Source organism: Stenella coeruleoalba (assembly GCF_951394435.1).
Source record: "Stenella coeruleoalba genome assembly, chromosome: 14".
Taxonomy (NCBI): domain Eukaryota; kingdom Metazoa; phylum Chordata; class Mammalia; order Artiodactyla; family Delphinidae; genus Stenella; species Stenella coeruleoalba.
In genome coordinates this window covers 25,828,625-25,854,317 of record NC_137160.1, presented here as the reverse complement: position 1 = coordinate 25,854,317, position 25,693 = coordinate 25,828,625, and the positions used below count along the sequence as shown (strand labels likewise).

Sequence of the window (25,693 nt, the reverse complement as noted above, 5' to 3'; positions counted from 1 at the left end):
GTAACACAATAATAGTGGGGGACTTTAACACCTCACTTACACCAATGGACAGATCATCCAGACAATTAATAAGGAAACACAAGCTTTAAATGACACAATAGGCTTCCCTGGTGGCACAGTGGTTGAGAGTCCGCCTGCCGATGCAGGGGACACGGGTTCGTGCCCCGGTCCGGGAGGGTCCCACATGCCGCGGAGCGGCTGGGCCCGTGAGCCATGGCCACTGAGCCTGTGCTCCGGAGCCTGTGCTCCACAACGGGAGAGGCCACAACAGTGAGAGGCCTGCGTACCGCAAAAAAAAAAAAAAAAAAAAAAATGACACAATAGACCAGATAGATTTAATTGATATTTATAGGACATTGCATCCAAAAACTGCAGATTACACTTTCTTCTCAAGTGCACATGAAACATTCTCCATGATGGATCACATTTTAGGTCACAAATGAAGCCTCAGTAAATTTAAGAAATTGAAATCATATCAAGCATCTTTTCTGACCACAACACTATGAGATTAGAAATCAATTACAGAGAAAAAAAGTTAAAAAACCCCACAAGCACATAGAGGCTAAACAATACATTACTAAATAACCAAGAGATCACCGAAGAAATCAAAGAGGAAATCAAAAAATACCTAGAGACAAATGACAATGAAAACATGACGATCCAAAACCTACGGGATGCAGCAAAAGCAGTTCTAAGAGGGAAGTTTACAGGAATACAATCCTACCTAAAGAAACAACAAACATCTCAAATAAACAATCTAACCTAACACCTAAAGGAACTAGAGAAAGAAGAACAACCAAAACCCAAAGTTAGTAGAAGGAAAGAAATCATAAAGATCAGAGCAGAAATAAATGAAATAGAGACAAAGAAAACAATGGCAAAGATCAATAAAACTAAAAGCTGGTTCTTTGTGAAGATAAACATAAACCATTAGCCAGACTCATCAAGAAAAAGAGGAAGAGGACTCAAAATAATAAAATTTGAAATGAAATAGAAGAAGTTACAACAGACACCGCAGAAATACAAAGCAGCCTAAGAGAATACTACAAGCAACTCTATGCCAATAAAATGGACAAATTCTGAGAAAGGTATAACCTTCCAAGACTGAACAAGGAAGAAACAGAAAATATGAGCAGACCAATCACAAGTAATGAAATTAAAACTGTGATTAAAAATCTTCCAACAAACAAAAGTTCAGGACCAGATGGCTTCACAGGTGAATTCTATCAAACATTTAGAGAAGAGCTAACACCAATCCTTCTCAAACTCTTCCAAAAAATTGCAGAGGAAGGAACACACCCAAACTCATTCTATGAACCCACCATCACCCTGATATCAAAACCAAACATACTACAAAAAAAGAAAACTACAGACCAATATCACTGATGAATATAGATGTAGAAATCCACAACCAAAGACTAGCAAACAGAATCCAACAACACATTAAAAGGATCATATACCATGATCAAGTGGGATTTATCCCAGGAATGCAAGGATTCTTCAATACACACAAATCAATCAATGTGATACACCATATTAACAAACTGAAGAAGAAAAACCATATCATCTCAATAGACACAGAAAAAGCTTTTGACAAAATTCAACACCCATTTACGATAGAAACTCTCCAGAAAGTGGGCATAGAAGGAAACTACCTCAACAAAATAAAGCCCATATACGACAAACCCACAGCAAATACCATTCTCAATGGTGAAAAACTGAAAGCATTTCCTCTAAGATCAGGACCACAACACGGATGTGCACTCTCGCCACTACTATTCAACATAGTTTTGGAAGTCCTAGTCACGGCGATCAGAGAAGAAAAAGAAATAAAGGGAATACAAATTGGAAAAGAAGTAATACTGTCACTGTTTGCAGATGACATGATACTACACATAGAGAATCCTAAAGATGCCACCAGAAAGATACTAGAGCTAATCAATGAATTTGGTAAAGTTGCAGGATACAAAATTAATGCACAGAAATTTCTTGCATTCCTATACACTAATGATGAAAAATCTGAAAGAGAAATTAAGGAAACACTCCCATTTACCACTGCAACAAAAAGAATAGAATACCTAGGAATAAACCTACGTAGGGAGACAAAAGACCTGTACACAGAAAACTATAAGACACTGATGAAAGAAATGAAAGATGATACAAACAGATGGAGAGATATAGCATGTTCTTGGACTGGAAGAATCAATATTGTGAAAATAACTATACTACCCAAAGTAATCTGCAGATTCAACTCAATCCCTATCAAATTACCAATGGAATTTTTCTAGAACTAGAACAAAAAATCTTAAAATTTGTATGGAGACACAAAAGACTCCGAATAACCAGAGCAGTCTTAAGGGAAAAAACGGAGCTGGAGGAATCAGACTCCCTGACTTCAGACTATACTACAAAACTACAGTAATCAAGACAATACGGTACTGGCACAAAAACAGAAATATAGATCAATGGAACAGGATAGAAAGCCCAGAGATAAACCCACACACCTATGGTCAACTAATCTATGACAAACGAGGCAAGGATATACAACGGAGAAAAGACAGTGTCTTCAATAAGTGGTGCTGGGGACACTGGACAGCTAGTTTCATGTACATGTAAAAGAACGAAATTCAAACACTCCCTAACACCATACACAAAAATAAACTCAAAATGCATTCGAGACCTAAATATAATACCTGACACTATAAAACTCTTAGAGGAAAACATAGGAAGAACACTCTTTGACATAAATCACAGCAAGATCTTTTTAGATCCATCTCCTAGAGTAATGGAAATAAAAACAAACAAATGGGACCTAATGAAACTTAAATGCTTTTGCACAGCAAAGGAAACTACAAACAAGACAAAAAGAAAACCCTCAGAATGGGAGAAAATATTTGCAAACGAATCAACAAAGATTAATCTCCAAAATATGTAAACAGCTCATGCAGCTCAATATTAAAGAAACAAACAACCCATCCAAAAATGGGCAGAAGACCTAAATAGACATTTCTCCGAAGAAGACATACAGATGGCAAAGAAGCACATGAAAAGCTGCTCGACATCACTAATTATTAGAGAAATGCAAATCAAAACTACAATGAGGTTTCACCTCACACCAGTCAGAATGGGCATCACCAGAAAATCTCCAAACAATAAAAGCTGGAGAGGGTGTGGAGGAAAGGGAACACTCTTGCACTGTTGGTGGGAATGTAAATGGATACAGGCACTATGGAGAACAGTATGGAGGTTCTTTAAAAAACTAAAAAATTACCATATGACCCAGCAATCCCACTACTGGGCATATACCCTGAGAAAACCATAATTCAAAAAGAGTCATGTACCAAAATGTTCATTGCAGCTCTGTTTACAATAGCCAGGACATGGAAGCAACCTAAATGCCCATCGACAGACGAATGGATAAAGAAGATGTGGTACATATATACAATGGAATATTACTCAGCCATAAAAAGGAACGAAATTGGGTCATTTGCAGAGACGTGGATGGATCTAGAGACTGTCATATACAGTGAAGTCAGTCAGAAAGAGAAAAACAAATATCGTATATTAACGCATATATGTGGAACCTAGAAAAATGGTACAGATGAACCGGTTTGCAGGGCAGAAATTGAGATACAGATGTAGAGAAGAAACGTATGGACACCAAGGGGTGAAAGTGGCTGGGGGGCGGAAGGGGGTGATGAATTGGGAGATTGGGATTGACATATATACACTAATATGTATAAAATGGATAACTCATAAGACACTGCTGTGTAAAAAAATAAACAAAATTAAATAAATAATGTATAGAGGCTCAGACAAGAAAAAAAGAATCAATCGAAAAAAATACAAAAGAATCAATGACCTAAATTTAAGCTACAAGGATCTAAAACGACCAAATTAAATGGGAAGTAAGTAGAAGAAAATAATGCAGAATAGAAATAAAATCAAGCAGTAAAAAGGCAAACACAAGAGAAAAGTTTAAGAAGCCAAAAACTGGTTCTTTAAAAATATTAACTGATAAAGCCCCTGCAAGACTTATCAAGAATAAAAGAGAAAAGTCAAACTATCAACATTTTAAGTAAAAAATGGGTCATCAAGATTTACTTGATATTGCAGACAACAAGAGGATAACAGATTAGAAATAACTTTATAGCAATAAAATCTACCATTCAGATGAACAAAATATCTTATAAGACACAAGTTAGCACACCAACACAAAAAATTGAAAATCTAAATAACTCTCAATTTAAAAAACCCTTCGCTATAAATGATGGCTTCTCTGGTAGAAGCTATCAAGTGTTTAAGGAAGAATTAATTCCAATCCTATGCAGTCTTTCAGAAAATATTAGAAAACCTCATCCAATATATTTTGATCCCAGCATAATTATGATATTGAAACTACAGAAAAACATTACAAGAAAACTAAAGACCAAAATCTCTCATAAACATAGATGTGAAAATCCTTTTAAGAACATTAGCAAATCAAATCCATAAATATTTTAAAAGTATAATTTATCATAACCAAATAAGGTCAAAATTCATTTGTTATTAGAAAAATCATTTAGTGGAATTCACTCAAGAAGAGTAAAACTGTATTATCTTCTCAATAGATGCAGAAAAAGTATGGGCAAAATTCCACAGCCACTCATTACAAACACTCAGAACGCTAGGAACAGAATGGAAAATCCTCAATCTGATAAAGATAATCTATTAAAAATCTATAATTAACATCTAACTTATTGGGGGAATTATTAAATGTATTCCCCCTATGATCAAGAACAATGCAAAAATATCCATTCTTAGTATTTCTATTCAATAGTTTACTGTAGGTCTCAGCCAGAACAGAAAAAGAAGAAAGCATAAAGATTAGAAAGCAAGAAGTAAAACTGTCTTTATTTAAGAGATGGCAAGGTAGTATGTACAGAAAATCTTAGGAATCTACAGAATACTAGATACAAAAAGTGATTTTAGCAAAGTTCAGGAAAAAAGATCAACATACAAAAATCAAATTTTATTCTATATCCTAGGAAAAAACAATTAAAAATAAAATTGAAAAATAAACATTTACAATAGCATGAAAAGGTTAAAACAGTGAAGAATGCATCTAATGACAGAAATGCTATATATCTATGCTAAAAACTGTAAAACACTGCACAGATGGCATAGCCAATAAGACCACTACCTTTAAGTTCTCAAACCTGACCCTCCGTTCTTGACAAATAACCTTATTTTCCTATTTTATTTAGAAGATTGTAGTCATGAAGATTAAACTGCTTCTGCTTCTGGATCTCAGTCCCTCAATTTACTTCTAATTTTCATGCAATCAAGTTTCTTCCTTTTTCTTAATGGTTAATTCATCCTTTTATATTTTCTTTAAATATACTCACATAGTATTTACTGTAAGTTAGGAACATTTAACTTCTTTACAAAAATTAACTATTAACAACCCTATGGGTTTGGTACTATAATTATTCCTAATTTACAAATAAGGAAACTGTGTGCCTCGGTCATCTAGCTAGTATATAGCAGAGGGACAATTCAAACTCAGGTAGTCTAGTTCAGAGTCCAACCATACTATCCTGCCGCTATGCATTTGGTTAGAGAAGCTGTCTCCTAAGTGGGGTATGTGAACCTTGTCTAGGGGTACACAAAATGACTGGCTTGCAAGAAAAAAAAATTAGAACTAAATCAAACTTATATTTCTTGTGATGTTCAGCCTGATCCTTAATGTCCACAAACTTTAAAGAATGAAGGCTTGACCGGAGAAATTTTTAAAAAAAGAAAAAGCAAAGCGAAAAATAACAGGTACTTGTTCATACAGTTCTGTATTCTGCATTATTTGTCCTACGGTTACTTTTTTGTTTGTTTATATTTATTTATTTATTTTGGTGGGGGAGGGTCACACAGCTAGATCTTAGTTCCCCGACCAGGGATTGAACCCATGCCTCCTGCAGTAGAAGCGGAGTCCTAACTACTGGACTGCCAGAGAATTCTCCTCTGGTTACCCTTTTAAAAAATATTAACTCCTTCTATTCCAGCAGAGCTTGAAAGATCAATTTAATTATGTCCTTCCCTCAGGGAAGGTATGGACCAGAGTTTAAAAACAGGTTAATTTTGTTCTAAATTGGGACCCTGCATCAGTCAGAAAATTCTTCCCATGGCACTGAGAGAACAATAGATAGCAGGTAGAAGACTGGTATTTAAACCAACTTTTAGCATCTCATGAATCAAATATTCACACTGTTACTGTCATTACACTAAATAATTTTAAATGTGTCATTTTGAAAAGACAGTAACATTTCCCCCCACTGAAACAGAATTAGAAATATTAGGTTACGTTCAAAGCTAGCCCCAAAACATTGAATTCATTTTAGTTGATTCAGCTTATTATCCACTTTTAGATTTTGACCATTATCATAACCAATGATTATATTCATCTTATTGTTCTTCCCATGTTTCAGCTATATTATAGAATAGGCATTTGTGCACTAACTGGAATCCTTATGGCCTTTTGTGCCTGGCTTCTTTCACCTAATATAATGCTTTCAAGGTTCATCAATGTTGAAGCATGCATCAGTACTTCATTCCTTTATATGGCTGAATAATATTCTAACGTATGGAAATAAATCATTTAATTTATCCATTAATCATTTGATAGACAGTTTGGGTTGTTTCCAATTTTGGGCTACTATGAATAATGCTTACATGAACATTTGTTTACAAGTTTAATGTGGACACGTGTTCAATTTTCTTGGGTGAAATTGCTGGGTCTATTGTTATACTATATTTAACTTTGAGGAATAGCAAATCTTTCCAAGGTAACTGAACCATTTTACATTCCCATTAGCAACATATGAAGACTCCAACTTCTCCAATCTTCATTGAGACTTCCCCCTTTTTTGATTATAGCCATTCTAGAGGGTGTGAAGTGATATGTCATTATGGTTTTGATTTGCATTTCCTTGATGATTAATGATGTCATTAGGGCATATTTTTATTGGCATTCACTTCTAAGTGTCACAGTAGCAACTGTCCATCAACATGACTGATTTAGGAATACAGTTCTTTGACACACATGCATTTCTTAGGAAGATATATTCGGAAATCTAAATGTCATTTGCCGTAAGATATTTGCATTAAGATGTATAATATAGGGAATTCCCTGGAGGTCCAGTGGTTAGGACTCTGCGCTTTCACTGCTGAGGGCAGGGAACTAAGATCCCACAAGCTGCACGGCCAAAAAAAAATTTTTTTTTAAAAACATACGTTATTTCCAATGATCATCATCTACTTTTCTTGGTTATCTACTATTTTGAAAAGCTATAAGTATGATTAGCTATAGCAGAAACTTCCTCACTTGGGAGTCTAAATAATGGAAGAATTTAAACAACAGAATTATTGTAAAAGCCAACCACCCCAGCCCCCACCATGTAAAAAATAACTTAGATTATCATAACTGCAGAATGCTTTAGTATAAACTGTGTAGAAAAGCGGATGCTATAATTTGGGAGGTTGTGATATTAAGGTGTCCAATCCTTAAGATATAACCAGGGTGAAATAGATCAAAACATACAATTACAATGACATCACAGCTATTTCACTGGTGACCTGTTAGTTCTGATGGGTTATATACATTTTATTACATAACAACTGTTTTAAAGCTTTGATGTGTATTACACGTCAATTTTTTCTTCACTGTGTTTTAAGCTGATAGCTAAATATTAGAAATTAATTGCATTAGGTCAGGTACAATATACAAGGTATTTTGTGTAAACAATCTACTATAATTCAGAACTCACTAGTAAGTTAAAAGAGCACTGAAAAGCTGATCCCCATCTCTTACTTCCAAGTTCCTCTGAAAGCCTGTTATTGGGATAATTAATTAGAATCTTTCATCACAAAGACATTTATTCATAGAGTACCTAAAACTTTAAACAGAAGCACAGAATATCAATATTTTAAAAAGAAAAGTGAGTGTTCTCCCATTTTTATTTGTTTACTCTAATAAGAGAAAATTCTAACAATTATTCTGCAGAGTAGCATACGTTAATCTTTCACTGACTCCTCTGATGATTCAAATATGATTATTAAATTAAGATGATTCTTTTTTTTGATATGTCCCAACTTCTCTAAATGTAAGGGTTATGAATAACTCTAGTGAGTTTCCAACAAGGCAAAAATGTGTATCTAATTACTGAGGAATTTTGAAAAATATTTTTACCTGTATCCATACTTTGGTTCAACTGTTGATCACTTGTTTCTCCATCTTCACTGATATATCCAGGAGGTGGCGTTTCTAAAAAAGTTTAGAACAAATCACGTACAGGTTCAATTTAATCTCATCGCCTTTTCTCCCAGCTACCAAAGATAACCAACAAATCACTCCAAATAACATAGGAATGTTACATAACATCTCTATAAAAAGCAATATTGGATACTGAGGGCTTAAGATTCAGGTTCTGATCCAAACCTTATAGGTGAATCCTTAAAACTTACTTGTAATATAATTGAGCTCTCTGTGCATATTTTCTTAGCTATTATTTACATATCTGGCTCATTGTCATATGTGTATTTTCTGGGGCAAGAGCCAAAAACATAACTTCAAAGATGCCTCAGTTCTGATCGGTATGTTTCAAAGAATCTAGTACCCATAATTATGATTATTTTTTAACCTAATGGCCATCATGGATGGGTACTTAAGAGATGATTAAAGGACACACAACACAGGCAAACAAGATTTTGGATTACAAAATAATACAGGCTTACATCTTACATTAGGTTCTATAGGGCAAAATATGGTAATATAGTTCAGGAATGGTCTAGCTTGAATTCTACCTAAAAAGTATATTGCTCCATGATTGCTAACCAGTAAATCTTGAATGCTTGAGGCAGAAAATTAAATTCAAATACAGACTGCTACACAAAACTGAGGCAAACTACTTCCTGAAAATACTTAAGATTCTAATGTGCCATTTCCAATATGGTTTATGAACAAAATGTTTATATTCAGGAAGCATCTGAATATCTGAATAAACTTCATGTAAAATAAAAACATTTATACAATTTTACCAATTATAATTTCAAGGAGGAAAAAATAAGTTTAAATGATGTGGGTTAAAGGCTTCCTTCATAAACTTTTTATAATCTCTCTTCAATAAGCTAACTATAAATTTTAACTTAAGTATCAAACTTTTCTTTTTAAGTGTCAGTACCCCAAAATTTTTAATGTGAGAATAAAATAAATTCTTTCATACACTCGAACAACAAAGAATACAAAAATAAGAATAAATACCATTACGTGCTATTTTAAAAGTTAAAGCAAATTAAAAAAAAGAGCTGAGCTTTGCCAGTTTAACCACTCATGTCTCAAAGGTCTAAAGAGGAAGAAATACTGAACTGATAAATATGTTATCTTTTTTCATTTTTCTCCATTATTAGTTATCTATAAAATAATAAACAACAAAGGTACTAGTGTTTTCGAGGAAATGTTAAAATTTCTTTCGCGATGGACTAAAAAGCGAATCCCAAGGTTTTGCTGTCAGTTGGAGCTGGGTAAAGCCCCACTGTCCAGAAAAGCAGATAGGTGTAATCCACTTGTGATTTTCTACTTTGTAAAATGCCCAAATCTAAACAAGTAAAGACGACAGGGAAAATAAGCCCAAACATCTCCACAAGTGAAAGCCACTAAACATTCTAACACCCTCCATATAATTATTGGGTAGGTGTCTTACAAGAGTGTATGCTTACACCTCAGTTTCCTAAGTATTGTTGAATTATACTAATTCCCACATCAGAGACTTAAGTACTCCCTCACCCAAAACACTACCCACAACCCACACGTAACCACTTCCAGTCAAATTCTTCTCCCTACTAAATGCCCTTTGTTCATCCTCCTTCCCCTCACCCTGGCCTCCACTCTCCACAACATCTTTGCCCTGTCCTAACTTTTCAAAATGTTGGTTTCCCAGCTACCCAAAAAACAGCTTTAAATCCTCTTTTGGAATAGAACAGTAGTAAAAGAAAAAAGCATTAAAATAATCAGAAAACACTTTCTAACCTTAAAATTAGCTATTTTTAAAAATCCTTCCTTTTCCTTATGTTTTCAAAATTATCTCCAATGAACAAGCATTATTTCCATGATGAGACAAAGCAATTTTTTAAATGTAGTTGAAACTCCAAGTTCCTTACATATTTTCAGTTGTATAAAATAAACATAAGAGCGGAATAGATAAATATTACACAAGGAGAAAAAAGACACTAAAAAAATCCTAAGTATAGCTAAATGCTCAATCTTTTACCTTTAGTTTGTGCTAGGAAAAAAAAAACAAAAAAAAAGGAAACAGACAAAAAAGGAAGAAATTATTAGCTGTTGTCCTAACAAACAGTGAAAACTAAAAGAGTAGTTTCCATATCATGGGATATTACTGGACATATAATATAATAGAGCAGAATTTGAGAACCATGCAGTTCATTTATTTATCAGCATTACTGAGTCCCAGATGAAAAACAACTAAAACAGAGGTTTTCTGATTTTCAGCACAACATACGTGTTGCTATGTCTGTAGAACTAAAAATTGTAAAAAGCCAAACCATAATTTATTAATACTTGAACATTTATGAACAAAATTTGTATCTATCCCAAATTTTAGGAGATGCTGAGGCAAAAATACCTGGGATATAATTACTCTGTGGCTCAATTCCCGCTGGGAAATTAGTGTTTTCTGGAATGGAGTGGGTATAATCATCCAGAGGTGGTAGTTCTGTTAAGATCTCAGTATGCCGTGGCACTAACACTGGAGGCAAAACTAAAAGAGTAAAAGAAATCCAAGTCAATGGCAGAGCAAAGGGGAGGGTGACACCTGTATTAAAAGTTTTCATTAATTTTTGAAGTTTAGGATCCACCTACTTGGCATTATTTGGCTATTGAGAAACTGACAAACCTGATTATGATTTTAACTTGTCATAGTCCACAATCTAAATCTCCAAGTTCCAATTTATCTTGTACTTTTGGGGACAAAGTGATCCTGGTAATATTATATTACCACAGAAGTTCATAAATCCTCATCGGAAAGGTTGCAGAAACATTTGTAAAATCAGATTTGGGGTATTTTTTGAAAATATAGCTGTATTCTTTTAGTTTCAAGTATACAGTATAAGTATACAGTTCAAGTATACAGCTAAGTAAATTGAAAGTCCTGCTATGAGTTTTACCGAACTGCTTAGATGCAAATGATGTCATTAAAGTACATCAAAAAAACAAAGAGCAAAATTACTGAAAACAGGTAGTACAGCAGACAAGTAATAAGACATATCATTCAGTTCTAAGCAGACTGTGTATCTGTGGGATTAGAATTTCCTAGACATGTACTTTGATGTGAAATGCTTGCTATTCCAAGAAACTAAGATATCTTTCCCTCTAAGATATATTTTCCCATAACATGTGTTAAAAAATTTAAAAGTATTTTTAATTACTGCCAAAAAATATACTGAATTTAAGGTAATTTATTAGTTTTATACCAAAATTTCCCTGGGTCAATTAGGTATAAGAGTACCTAATACACTTAAGTTCAAGCATTTAATTAAAACAAGGGGAAAAAAATCTACTTTTCCTACCTGGTGTCTCAACTCTCTGGTAGTGGTAAGGGTTTACACATACTTCATCCTTTTTAAGATTAAAAGCATATTCGCAGTTTTCAATTGCCTTGAGTTCATGATGGCTGTGAAGATCAGGCCAGCGCCATAATCGGCAATATATTACATGCGGCAGTCCTTTCCGATGAGATACCTGAAGACGACCATCAAGAGACCTATTGGGAAGCAAGGGAAAAGAAAGGTGGGAACTTCAAAAAAAAAATGTTCTCAATTGAGATAAATTAGTACAATAAGAGCATAAAGAAAGGAATGACAGACGTTTAGTTAGTTTTAGTGAGTACAAGGAAGAAAAATGTGTTATCTAATGGATCTCATATAAAAGTAAGCAGCAACACTAGGGTATGTTTCTTATAAATATGCTACATAAATGACTCAAATGTCAATGAACGGGTAACCGCTTGGGGAAAAAGTGATTTTTTAAAAAAAGTATCATATAGCTATACTTGAAAAACTTTTGTCAACAACTTCCATCTTTAGTGAATCAAACTCTTATTTAGGGAGGCTTTTAAGGGCATTATTTCTGTAGGTGACAGAATTGTCAAAAAAAGGAACTAGTGTGAAGAATGATAAATACCAACAATGATGTAAAAGTAACTTACTAAAACTAATGTAACTCATTACCCAGTTGTGATTGCTTTGAGTACTGAGGTATATTTCTATACAGCTCACACATAAATGCAGATGGTGATGAATATGATGAGATGAAATGGACCAATACCAATATGCTCAAAAAAGAGAATAAGGTGATAAAAAAAGATAACATAAAAACGAGTTAGCCTGGCATTAATTGTGATATAAGGGGTTCAGTAAATAAGTATGTGCTTATTAGTATACAGATGAGATTTAGATGATAGCAAGAAATTTAGCAAAAAACTGGTTATGTATCTACTTAAAAATTAGGCCAACGACAGATTATAATCTAACCTCACACTAAAATGAGAATATAGTTATCAAAGTTTCTATTCTTTAGGGGATGCAATAATTTAAAAAAGATTCAAAACTAGAATTTCATTGATAAAACATCAGCTGAAACATTTAATATATTTTTAATACTGGCAAGCAGTTATTTTAAATGCCATGCCTTATTTTACATTAAGGAAACATCCAAGGCAAAATTATACTAAGCAACCCACTATAGGTCTTTACAAAACACCCTCCCTCCCACAAGATCTCTAGGATTCGATAGAGGGCAGAATATTCACCTGGTTTGTTCAGAGAAGCTGTAAAGGCCTGTTGTATCCCACTGATCTATCGTATTTGGTGTACTCAGTCCCCAAATTTCAGAGCAAGTGCTGTGCATAAATTGAAAAACAAAAAATTGATGTGAACATGGAAGCATGGTTATTCAAATTACCATGATGTAAAACATGGAAAATGTACAGAATACTTCCTTCACCCAGAAAATATACATTGCTTCACTTTTTCACAGGCATTTAGTGCTGGTTTCTATATTTTCTATATGAAGGAAGCCAATAAAATGGAACATGTGACTCCAGATAAGTTATGATTATGTTTTTAAAATGTGAACACCAATGCTCTCTAGCTTAATGAAATCAATACCTATGCCTTTTCCAATTTCTTCTACTCACAACAAAGGATCCTATGCCATTAGCCTTACTAACAGTGCTTCATTTTATAACCCAGTTTTTTAAAAAAACTTATCTAAAAATGGATGTCAACTAGTATTTTTAATATAGGTAAAATTCCAATTGAAATAGACATATACCCACAGTTAAGATTTCCAGGTTATTTGTTTGAGATACATATATATTCAGTTTTACTGAAAATTATTATTGCTCTCTTATTACTGTAAAGGACACGGAAATGGATTTTGAAGTCATTCTAGTGCAGCATACTACCTTAAAAGTTTTAAGAAATTGCTATGAGGACTAAAGATACGTGAAAGGACAAAATTCATAAAAGATAGTATGAATATGACAAAGTTGCTCTATCTAGTTTTTCTCATTAATACACCTGAAAGGCATACACCAGAAAGATCTCAAAATTTTTCTTCCACATTTCTTTCCAGAACAAGGGCAGCCCAGAGATAAGTCTGCCTATTTTCCCTGCTACCACTTCATCTGTGGGAGAAGAGAAGAAAAGGAGAAAAGAACAGGTGCTTAAAAACAGTCTGGAATGGAACTAATGACAGCCAAAGGGGTCTCAGTTATAACTAAGTCATACTTTTAAAATTAGAGTCAAAAGATAATTTCTGAAACTCTATTCCATTTCTTACATATTACAAAATCATCAAAATTTAAAGGAAGAGAAAGAAATATTTCAAAACAACTTTTGAAAATCAAATTAAACAAACAACTGGTTAAATTCCAGATGTATACTTTGCTAATGAGCTAACTCAATCAGCATTTCAAAGGGCACTGGTGAAAAGTGCTGTCTTCCTGTGGCTGGACAACACATCAAGTGGGCTGCAGGGCTTCAGGGCTTCAGGGCTTCAGGGCTACAGGGCCTTCTGCACAGTCACTGGGCTGCAGAAACATTTCACGCCGTGCTTTGGAGGCTACAGTAAGTATAATACTGGGTGGTTTTTAAAAATACATTTTCAGACACTTTCCAGCAGCTTTCTGAGACATTTTACAGATTCTCTTGGTTTTTAGGCTTCTAACTTCCACTTCTCAGACGACAAAAGTCAGAAAAAACCAAACTGGAGGATAATTCAGACCTTTCCTTTTTTCCCAAAGGTGTACTGACTAAACAACCATCACATAAATGGTCCTTTAATTCGGGTATTTATCAAATATCTACTGGAAACATACAGCACCATGTAGTTTAAAACAATAAAATCAACTAAATTCTAGAGTCTCATGAATCCAAATTTTAAACCTCAGAAGGAACAGTATGCATCTTACTCTTCTCTCTTTGAAAATAATTTGAGGAAAATGATTGATAAAAGAGTAGATAATGAGGCTATTCTGCTCTTATGAGACTAAAATGAACATTTCACTCAAGTTAACTCTGGAACTGACATGAGAACCAAAATGTAACAGGTCATGAAGAGCTTAAGTTGTGCTTTATTCAAGCCTTGAAATGTATCAGAGAACAATAAGCAGTAGTTGTTAAAAACAGGCAATGGATTTAGAGGCAGAAAGACCTAAATCCCAACTCTAGCTCGGCCACTTTCCCACTGCCATCACAAGGTATATTTAAGCCTCAGTTCTACTGATCATTATAATCTCTCTCACACAAATTGGAAAGTTTATTTAAAAATAATAAATTTGCTTCTATCAAGTAAAATATTTCCTTGTTTATATATGAAAATTTTTCAAAGAATCAATTTATAACAAAATATACAAAGCACCTAGAATAAATGTAATTATAAATGTGTCAAAACTACACCAAGAAATATTTTAATTATTACTAAAGAACACAAAAATCAACTGAGCAAAGAGAAAAACATACATCTTCCTAGACAGGAAGATATCATAGCGATATCAGTTCTGTCAAATTTATATATCTGATGCACTCAATAAAAATTTTAAAAAATTGTTTAAGACCCTGATAAAATTACCTGAGATATAATGTATCAAAATAAACAAGAATGACCAGGAAAACTCTGACAAAGAAGAAACTGGCCATTACCAGATCCTGAAACACATTATAAATCCTCAGTAATGGAAATAGTATGCAATTAACAAAAGAATACACAAACAAAACAGAACAGAGATTCTGCCAGTAGAGTAGCCTCAATCAGGGAAATCTTCCTTTGGATAAAAATGAGAGTCTCTGAACAAAATATAATAAAATTAACTATTTGAAAATATAATAAAATCAACTATTTGATAACAGTGGAGAGAGACCAAAAACAGATACAAATTGAAGGGAAGTCAGCCTTTGTAAGGGGGGAACTGCACTGGATGCGAGCTGCATTTGTGTGGCTCTATATCCAAAGGCACCCCACAGTGTAAGCTACCCAGGGCAACTAGACCTTAAGCAGAAAACAGCAGTTTTAAGGACCTGCAGAATCAGAGGGTGGATTTGGGGCTGCTGGAAAGAGAAGAGGGAAATCCCATAATGACGGAAGCCACGAAGGGAAAAAAAAATCTGAATAGGGGTATGAACTCTGCCCAGACCCTTAAACTATGCATGTGGGAGAGACTGCAGAGGCCTGCTGAAAACCAGTGCTTAAAAGTCTGAAAGAACTAAGCTGAGATTTCAGCTGTTTCTTTTCTCAGAGGCAGTTTGGACTCTGAGGTCACCCAAAACTATCTGTTAGAACAAAAATCAACATTCTTCAGAGAAAGATAAGAGAATTTAGTCTCTAAAATATTTTGTCCCAAATATCCAGTATAAAAATCACAGAATACTAAACATGAGAAGAAATAAGAAAATGTTACCCCCAGTAAAAACAGACCCCCAAGATGAATTAACAGACAAGAATTTTAAAGTAACTATTATGAATATGTTCGTGGACTTAATGAACAGATGGGAATCTCAGCTGAGTAATGGAAAATATAGAAACAAATTAAATGAAAACTCTAGAACTGAAAATTACAAAATCAGAAATTAAAAATTAACCTGATGGTTGGAGAAGACAGAAGAGTTGGTGAATTTGAAGATGGATCAATAGAAGTTATCTAATCAGAACTGAAATAAAAGACTGAATAACAAAATAAACAGTCTCAGTAACATGTGCAGTCCCAGAAAGAGGGGAAGCAAGAACAAGAAAAAAATTTTTAATTAATAATGGCTGAAAAATCTTCAACTTCAGTGAAAAACTAAACTTAAACTTCCAAGAAACTCAGTGAATACCAAGCAGTTTAAATACAAAAGAACCAACCAAAAACATATTGGGAATATCACTGTCAAACTCCTAAAAACAAAAGATGAAAAGAAAATCTTTAAGCTGGTGAGAAGCATAAAAACTTGGCACAAAGGACTCCATCCAAACCCCTGCAGTTAGAGACTTGACCAAACTCTAACATGGTTTCTAGCAACCTAAGGCCTCGTCCCTGGTGTGACCCAGACCCTACTGAGCTCCTGCCTGGAAAAGCTCAAGGCTGCCAAAAGAATTAACCATTTGTTCCAGCCAATACTGGTCCATAGGCCCCTGACCTCCTTTTCCCAGTGCATCTATTTAAAAAGCTTACAACTGTAAATCCTTCCTGTCTCTTTGAAATGTACACATGACTCCTACAACTCAGAAGTGGAGGACCTGAAAACCATTCCTTTGAAATGTAACCAATCACCAGGAAAAATGGGGTCTCCATCTTCCAGTCTGCCCTCTGAGGGAAGGCAGAAGTCTAACTTCCGATAAATGCCATTTAGCAGACACAGATGGCCTAAATCACATGGACACTGACCAAACCTCGTACCCACTTTTTGGGTAATTTTTCACTTCCCTGACTCTGTTCCAGACCCCACTCATTAACCCCTTGCTACTCCCTCATTCTCCCAGTCACCTCTGTGCAAATCGGAAATTGGGCTCAGATCTTACCCCTGCTGGAATGGTTACTGAATAAAATCTGTTTTTACCACTTTTAACCAACAACGTGCAGTTTTGTTTAATTTTGACAGCAGCCAAACCAGAGCAATCTATACATGTAAAGGCATAAAGACGTGAATAGCAATTTCTCATCAGAAACAGTGGAAGCCAGGAGATAATGGAACAGCAGCTTTAAAGAGCTGCAAGGAAAAAACAAAACCCTCAAGCTAAAATCTATAATCAACAAAAGTATCCTTCATAAAAGAAGTCAAAACAAAAATGTGTTCAGATAAACAAAAACTGAGAGACTTCTAGCGGACTCTGCACAAAGAAATGCCTAAAGGAAAATTCTTCAGGATAAAGAGAAATGACAACAGATGGAAACTCTAAATCAGGGGGAAATTTTTTAAAAAACTAGCAAGTATAGGTATGTAAGTAAATATGAAAGACAATATTCTGTTCGTCTCTTAATTTCTACAAAAAGGATATGACCAACTACAGAAAAAGACTGTAACTCTAAAAGCATGTAGTGTAATTTATGACAATGGCAGCAGAAGCAACAGGAGGTGTTTAAAAACCACTACATTATTGCAAAGCTAAAGATGCATATTGTCGCTGTGAAAGCAACTCCCCCTCACACACACAAAGGGCAAAAGAGAGTAACTAAAGAGCATATAGCAAACTAAAATGAAATACTAAAAAATAAGCCCAAAGGAAAGAAAGGAGAAAAGAACAAAAAACAGATAACCGAAAACAGAGTAAAGAGTAAAACAAAGAGTAAGTCCAACCCATCAACGATAATGTTATACATAAATACACCACATACTCCAATAAGCCGGAGACTTGTCAGAATGAATACAGGATGCAAAATGTCTACAAAAAAAGATGTACTTTAAACATAATATATGGATGGGCTGAAAATACAAAAGTGGAAATACAAAGTTCATACAAGCAATAAGTTTAATAAAGCATAGTACCAGAAATAAGACTTCAAGTCTAAGAATATTACCAAAGTAAAAAGAGACATTAAGAGGGACAATTCATCAGAAGACATTAACAATCCTGTAAGCATTTAAAAATACAGTTTCAAAATACATGAAGCAAAAACCGACAGATCTAAAGGAAGAAATGAACAAATCAGCCATCAGAGTAATCTCAGTAACTCTTTGGACAGTCACACTACAAAGAAAAAAAAATCTATGTATCATAGAAGAGCTGCACAATACTATCAACCACCTTCTAACTGACATTTATAGAATCCTCTTCAAGTGCACATGGAATATTTAAAAGAGAGCAAAACAGTGCCTGACAATCAGCTGGTGGGTGGGTGGGTGGGTGCCTGGTTCTTTAGAAGAGGCTAGAAAACTGCCTAAATTTTTCTAGAAATGCTAATTTCTTCCCAGAAATGGCTTTCAAATTACATCACTCAAAAAACCAGACCAAACTTAGGACAATTTTCTCTTCCCTTCTAGTCTTTGTGTATGGGGACATGTAGTTCAAGACCTCCCAAGGGAACTCTATCAGTTTTCATCATTATGTATTTAAAAAAGAATGGCATGTAATGAGAAGTCATCCATGGATCCTATGGTATAGTCAGTGTTTTTTGAACAAAGTCAAAGGACAAGATAGGATCTAGCACAATAACAGTGACTCAAAAAATACTTGATAAATGAGTGAACTTTATGGGGAATTCCTTTATATAAAACAGATAAAAGTAGAAAGGCTCCATGCTTACTGTAGGCATTAAACAGAAGCACAGAATAAGAGTGAGACAAGAGTACTACTACCTCTGCCTTCCCTTTAGGCCTGAGGCACCTCTATTTAACACCGGGATCCAAGAGAAACTGATCAATAATTATCTGGAGTCAACGGGCAATGATCTAAGATCAATGAACTATTTCAGACAAATGGTTTGCATTATTAGGTATCAACTGAACGTTAATGAATGAATAATCTACAGAGATCTAAACTGAGTTTACTTCTGAGTTACATATTGTGACGTTCTTGGTTAAAAAAAATACGAGAGACCACATGCTGAGGACAGTTAATTTTAAAACTCTGAAATCCTATAGATTATGTTCTTTGGCCATAAGTGAATTAAATTAAAAATCAATGATTGAAAGATACTTAGAAAAGTCCCAAATATTTGGAAATTAACAACATACATCTAAGTAACCCATGGGTTAAAGAAGAAATGACAAAATAAAGTAGAAAATACTTTATATGATAAGGACTCCACAATATAAAAAATTGGGGAAAGGGGGGCTAAAGGCTATTGCTTAAATGTTTATATGTTTATATTAGAAAGAAGAAATATTTTAAATTAATGACTTAATTTTAGTCAACAATGATATAGTTCTAATTAACACTGTACTGGAGGTCGTAGCCAGTGGCGAGAAAAAGAAAGAATATTAGAAAGAGAAGAAATAAAACTGCTTTTTTACAGCCAAACTCAAAGAAATATAAAGTAGAATGGTGGTTGTCAGGGGTATGGGGGAAATGGGGAGATGTAGGTCAAAAGATGAACTAAAAGTTCTGGGGATCTAACGTACAACATGGTGACTATAATTAACAATACAGGTATACCTCATTTTATTGTGCTTCACAGATATTGTGTATTTGGGTTTGTTTGTTTGTTTTTACAAATTGAAGATTTGCCCTGAGTCAAGCAAAATCTCCTGGTGCCATTTTTCCAACAGAATTTGCTCACTCCATGCCTCTATGTCACATTTTGGTAATTCTCACAATATTTCAGACTTTTTCATTATTATCATATTTTTTATAGTGATCTGTGATCTTTGATGTTACTATTGCAATTGTTTGGGAGAACCATGAATCACACCCATCTAAGATGCTGTATGTGTTCTGACTGCTCCACCTACCAGCCATCTCTGCCCCCACCACCTCCCCATCCCGAGACAAAACAATATTGAAATTAGGCTAATTAATAACCCAATAATGGCCTCTATGTGTTCTAGTGAAAGGAAGATTCGCACATTTCTCACTTTAAATCAAAAGTTAGAAATGATGAAGCATAACGAAGAATGTTATGTTGAAATCCCAGACAGGCCAAAACCTAAGCCACTTGCACCAAACAGTAAGCCAAATTGTGGATGCAAAAGAAAAGTTCTTGAAGGAAACTAAAAGTGCTACTCCTGTGAACACAAAAATGATTTAAAAAAAAAAAAGGCAAAAACAGCCTTACTGCTGATACGAATCACCAGCCACAACACTCCCTTAAGCCAAAGCCTAATCCAAAACAAGGCCCTTTCTTCAACTCTGTGAAGGCTAAAGGAGGTGAGAAAATAGCACAAGAAAAGTTTGAAGCTAGCAGAGGTTCGTTCATGAGGTTTAAGGAAAGAGATGAGTCATCTCTGTAACATCAACGTGCAAGGTGAAGGTGCTGCTGTAAAAGTGACACCAAGGTATCTAGAAGATCTAGCTAAGGTAACTAATGAATGTGGCTACACTAACCAACAGACTTTCAGTGTAGACAAAACAGCCTTATATGGGAAAAAGATGCCATCTAGACCTTCATAGCTAGAGAGAAGTCAATGCCTAGCTCCAAAGCTTTAAAGGATAGGCTGACTCTCCTAATGACTCTCTCATTAGGGACTAATGCAGTTGGTGACTTTAAAGCCAATGCTCATTTACCATTCTAGGGTCCTAGGGTCCTTAAGAATTATGCTAAATCAACTCTGCCCATGATCTATAAATGGAACAACAAAGCCTGGATGACAAAGCCTGCATTACAACATAGTTTACTGAATAACTTAAGCCCACTGTTGAGACTTACTGCTCGGAAAAAAGATTCCTTTCAAATTTTTACTGCTCACTGACAAGGCACCTGGTCACCCAAGAGCAATGATGGAGAGGTACAACAATATTAATGTTGTTATCATGGCTGCTAACACAACATCCATTCTGCAGCCCATGGATCAAGGGGTAATTTTGACTTTCAAGTCTCATCATTTGCGAAATACATTTCGTAAGGCTGTAGCTGCCATAGATAGTGATTCCTCTGATGATCTGGGCAAAGTCCACTGAAAACCTTCTGGAAAGAATTCACCATTCTAGCTGCCATTAAGAACATTCACAGGAGTTTGGAAGAATTTGATTCCAACCCTCGTGGATGACTTTGAGGGTTCAAGACTCCAGTGGAGGAAGTAACTGCAGATGTGGTGGAAACAGCCAGAATTGAAGCCTGAAGACGGGACTGAATTGTTGCCATCTCACAAGACTTTCACGGATAAGGATTTGCTTCTGATGGATGAGCAGAAAAAGTGGTTTCCTGAGATGGAATCTACTCCTGGTGAAGATATGGTGAAGGTTTTTGAAATGACAACAAAGGATTTAGAATATGACATAAACTTAGTTGATAAAGCAGCAGCAGGGTTTGAGAGGACTGACTCCAATTTTGAAAGAAGTTCTACTGTGGGTAAAATGCTATTAAATAGCATTGCATGCTACAGAGAAATTGTTCGTGAAAAGAAGAGTCAATCGATGTGGCAAACTGCAGTGCTGTCCTATTTTAAGAAATTGCCACAGCTGCTCCAAGCTTCAGGACCACCACTCTGATCAGTCAGAAGCCAGGAACATCGAGGCAAGACTCTCCGTCAGCAAAAAGACTACTATTCAGTAAAGGCTAAGATGATGGCTAGCATTTTTTTTTTTAAGCAATAAAGTATTTTTAAATTAAGGTATGTACACTGTTTTTATTTTTTAAGATATAATGCTATTGCACACTTAACAGACTACAGCATAGCATAAACGTAACTTTTTGTATAGACGGGAAAGCTAAAAATTCCTAGTGATTCACTTTATTGAGATATTTGTCCTATTGTGAGGTCTGGAACAAGCCCACAATATCTCCAAGGTATGGCTGTACTGTATCATATATATGAAAGTTAAGAAAGTAGATCTTAAAAGTTACCACCACACACATACGAAAAGGTAATTATGTGAGGGGATGGACGTGTTAACTAACTTAATTGTGGTAATCATTCTGTAATATATATGTGTATCAAATCATCACACTGTATACCTTAAACTTATATTTTTCATATGTCAATAATCAATAAAGCAGGAATAAAAACCCTTTTTCTGAACAATGACATAATTGTTTACACAGAAAGTCTCTGAAGCAACTTCTAGAACTAATTAGTGAATTTAGCAATGTTGTAGGATTTAATGGCAACTTATAAAAATCCATTATATTTCTATTACAGCAATAAACTATTTGAAAATTAAAAATTTAAATTCCATTTACAATGGTGTCAAAAACATAAAATACTTAGACAAAAGGTTTAATTAATGCAAGATGTGTAAGACCTGTTTACTAACAACTAAAAATCTTGCTGAAAGATATTAAATAAGCCTAAGTATATAAAGGAATACAATATATTAGATTAAATGACTCAAGATGTCCATTTTCCCTAATTCCCTAATAATATTTGCTCTATTTTTTCAAATCCATTACAATCATGATTTCAGCAAGGTATTTTTATAGCAACTGACAAGCTGATCTAATACATATATGGAAATGCAAAAGATCTTGAAAAGCAAAACATCTGGAAAAAGAAGAACACACAACATGGACGAATCTCATAAATATTTAGTTGACCAAGAGAAGCTGAACATGAAAGACTAGATACTGAATGATTCCATTTACATAAAGTTCTAGAAGGGGCAAAACAAACTGGAAGTGAAAAAAATTTCAACAGTGGTTGCCTCTCGGGGGAAAGAGGATGAAAGAACTTTCTGGGTGATTGAAATGTTCTGTATCTTGATACACTGTATATGCATTTGTCAGATCTAATCCTACCAAGCATTATGATTTGTGTACTTTACCATTTGAAAATTTTACCTAAAAATACAAACAAGGAAAAAGAAGAACTTCAGACAATGAAATAATAATCAAAATGGAAAGTAGCAACAAAAAAAATTCATATGTTTATTTAGTATACGATAAAGTTCCCTAAGAACTGATAAGGAAAGAGCTCTAAAATATAAATTAAGTGAAAAAAAATGTACAATATTTTAGTAAGCTACTCTCTGTGTAAAAAAGGACAATTAAAACTTTAAGTATTTGCACATGCATATGGGGACGGACACACACACACACACACACCATGAACAGGAGTTACTTGAGGTGGAGAGAGGGAGGGAAGGGTAAATTTTTCGATGTTTGTTTGTTGTTTTTATGTATGCATGTACACATAAAACATATACAGATTTTTAAACCATGTGAATGTATTGCCTTTTATCAAATTAAACAAATCAAACAAAATAATACTGCCACAGAATAAAATGTAAGTCAAGTTGTCTTGACATTTCTATTAAAAGATATGCTTCTAACCTTAGATAATTAAGAAGTACAGATTGTTATTTCCTATTCTGCGTCATTTCAGCTCACTCTGGGCATCACTAAAGGAGGTAATAAAATGCCAGCCTGAGCCCTGTTTATTCTCTTCTAGCAAAATGTCCTCTCTATATAACATGGGCCTTTGGTACCCATTTTCTTGCACATGTATTTATGTCAACAGCCCCTTCCTAGCCACCTTTTGACTTAATTACTAATTTTTTTAGGTATACCTAGCAAATCAGGTCAATTTTTAAGACCTAGTAGTCTAAGGGATTTTTTTTTTTTTTTTTTTTTGCGGCACGCAGCCCTCTCACTGTTGTGGCCTCTCCCGTTGCGGAGCACAGGCTCCGGACGCGCAGGCTCAGCGGCCTTGGCTCATGGGCCCAGCCGCTCCGCGGCATGTGGGATCTTCCCGGCCCGGGGCACGAACCCGTGTCCCCTGCATCGGCAGGCAGACTCTCAACCACTGTGCCACCAGGGAAGCCCAGTCTAGGGGATTTAAATCAGGTGGTTTTAATCATTCCCTCTTCCTTAAAGATTCTTACTAACCAAAGTTTTTATTTATGGGGAAAATAATCCCCATAAGACCTTGAGCTCCCAAAGGTCTTTGTATACCTACCACCTAGCAAGCAAGGTATCTGGTGACTAAATTAATATTTTTATAGCATAAAAACTGGACCACAATGTTCCTAGGCACACTAAATCATAATACATTAAACAACAGTGGGGAAAATGGATCTCTCAGGTTTTCAGTTTGTTCACAAGGAGTGGCAAGTTACAACTGCAAGTATGTACAGTTCCTAAAAGATATTAAAAGAAACAAACCCAGGAAAAATGTTAGAGAAATAGCACTGATTGTAACAACTATTTTATAAAAGTCTTTTGCACATTCCTTATTTCAATAAATCTAAAATGCAACATTATCTTGTGTTAAACTTAAAAGGAAAAACTTCAAAATTTATTTATATGATGCACCCCAAAGTGAAAAAATGTGCACCTTAAAACCAATGAAATATGTAATAGCAATTATCTTCATAAATTAGCTGCTACATGTCAGGTACTAGGTAAGACTTTAAATATATTATGGACCTTATAATCACCTGCAAGCTGTGCATTATTATCTCACTTTCAATTTGAGGAAACCGAGCCTCAGAGGGATAGTAAAACAATCTCACCAAGGTCAGATTCCTAACAAGTGGCAGGGCCAGGATTCCAGCCCACTCTTGTCCAACAATGCTCTCCACTCCACCAAGAGCTTTCTGAGCTTTTACTTTCTCACCACCTACATCAGCATTTCTGTGACTAAAACCTGGGGATCCCTGGGCACCTCAAATATAGTACTCTCAAGGGTCTGTTTGGTTCCTACAATAATTTTTTAAGTTACATTTTTATTCTGAGTAAATAGTAACTTTACATAAATCTTCTAAACACATATTCTGGATAACCTGGTAAGCACTAGTCTTGTTCGCCTGCATCATCTCGGTGTCTGGGTCTGGATCTGGGTTTGACAATCACCTCAGCACCAAAGGTAAGTAGAGAGATTGACTTAACATGTAAATGATGAGATCACCCCAAAAAGGCCAAATGATATCAGGATGTGCTAAATAAATTATGTTTCATAGTAGGCTTAGAGAAAAGAGGTAGAGAATTTAGCAACACAGGGCACATGGTAGTATGCTGGCCTCAAAAGATCCTTAGTCATTCAGCAGCACAATCACAATGGAAACAGAAAATCAAAATTAACAAATCATTAACTTGATGTTAGAATTTTCTTGGTTATAGAACTCAGTATAAATCAACCTTTTGATAAGCATAAGTTTACACTAAATTATGTTTCTAAACATTTAAACAGGGCTTCCCTGGTGGCACAGTGGTTAAGAATCCGCCTGCAAACGCAGGGGATATGGGTTCAAGCCCTGGTCCAGGAAGATCCCACGTGCCGTGGAGCAACTAAGCCCGTGAGCCACAACTAATGAGCCTGCGCTTTAGAGCCCACGAGCCACAACTACTGAGCCCACGTGCCACAACTACTGAAGCCCGTGCGCCTACCGCAACAAGAGAAGCCACCACAAGAAGAAGCCCGCGCAACGCAACTAAGAGTAGCCCCCGCTCGCCACAACTAGAGAAAGCCCGTGAGCAGCAATGAAGACCCAACGCAACCAAACATAAATAAATAAATGTATAAGCATTTAAACAACATTAAGAGAAGTCCACAAGAAATGTCTACACGTTACTTG

The 25,693-nt window shown here is 35.1% G+C and overlaps 1 protein-coding gene across 6 annotated transcripts in view; it reads right to left on the bottom strand.

The window, feature by feature from the left end:
• SMAD2 (SMAD family member 2) overlaps positions 1 to 25,693 on the bottom strand; it is a 107,249-nt gene that overhangs the window by 35,614 nt on the left and 45,942 nt on the right. For all 6 annotated transcript variants that reach the window (XM_079942157.1, XM_079942159.1, XM_079942156.1 and 3 more), the window contains 4 exons: positions 12,855 to 12,944; positions 11,614 to 11,807; positions 10,671 to 10,805; positions 8,222 to 8,296 (listed from right to left, as the gene is read on the bottom strand). In XM_079942157.1, coding sequence (XP_079798283.1) covers positions 8,222 to 8,296; positions 10,671 to 10,805; positions 11,614 to 11,807; positions 12,855 to 12,944 — 494 coding nt within the window. The remainder of the gene's footprint in view (positions 1 to 8,221; positions 8,297 to 10,670; positions 10,806 to 11,613; positions 11,808 to 12,854; positions 12,945 to 25,693) is intronic.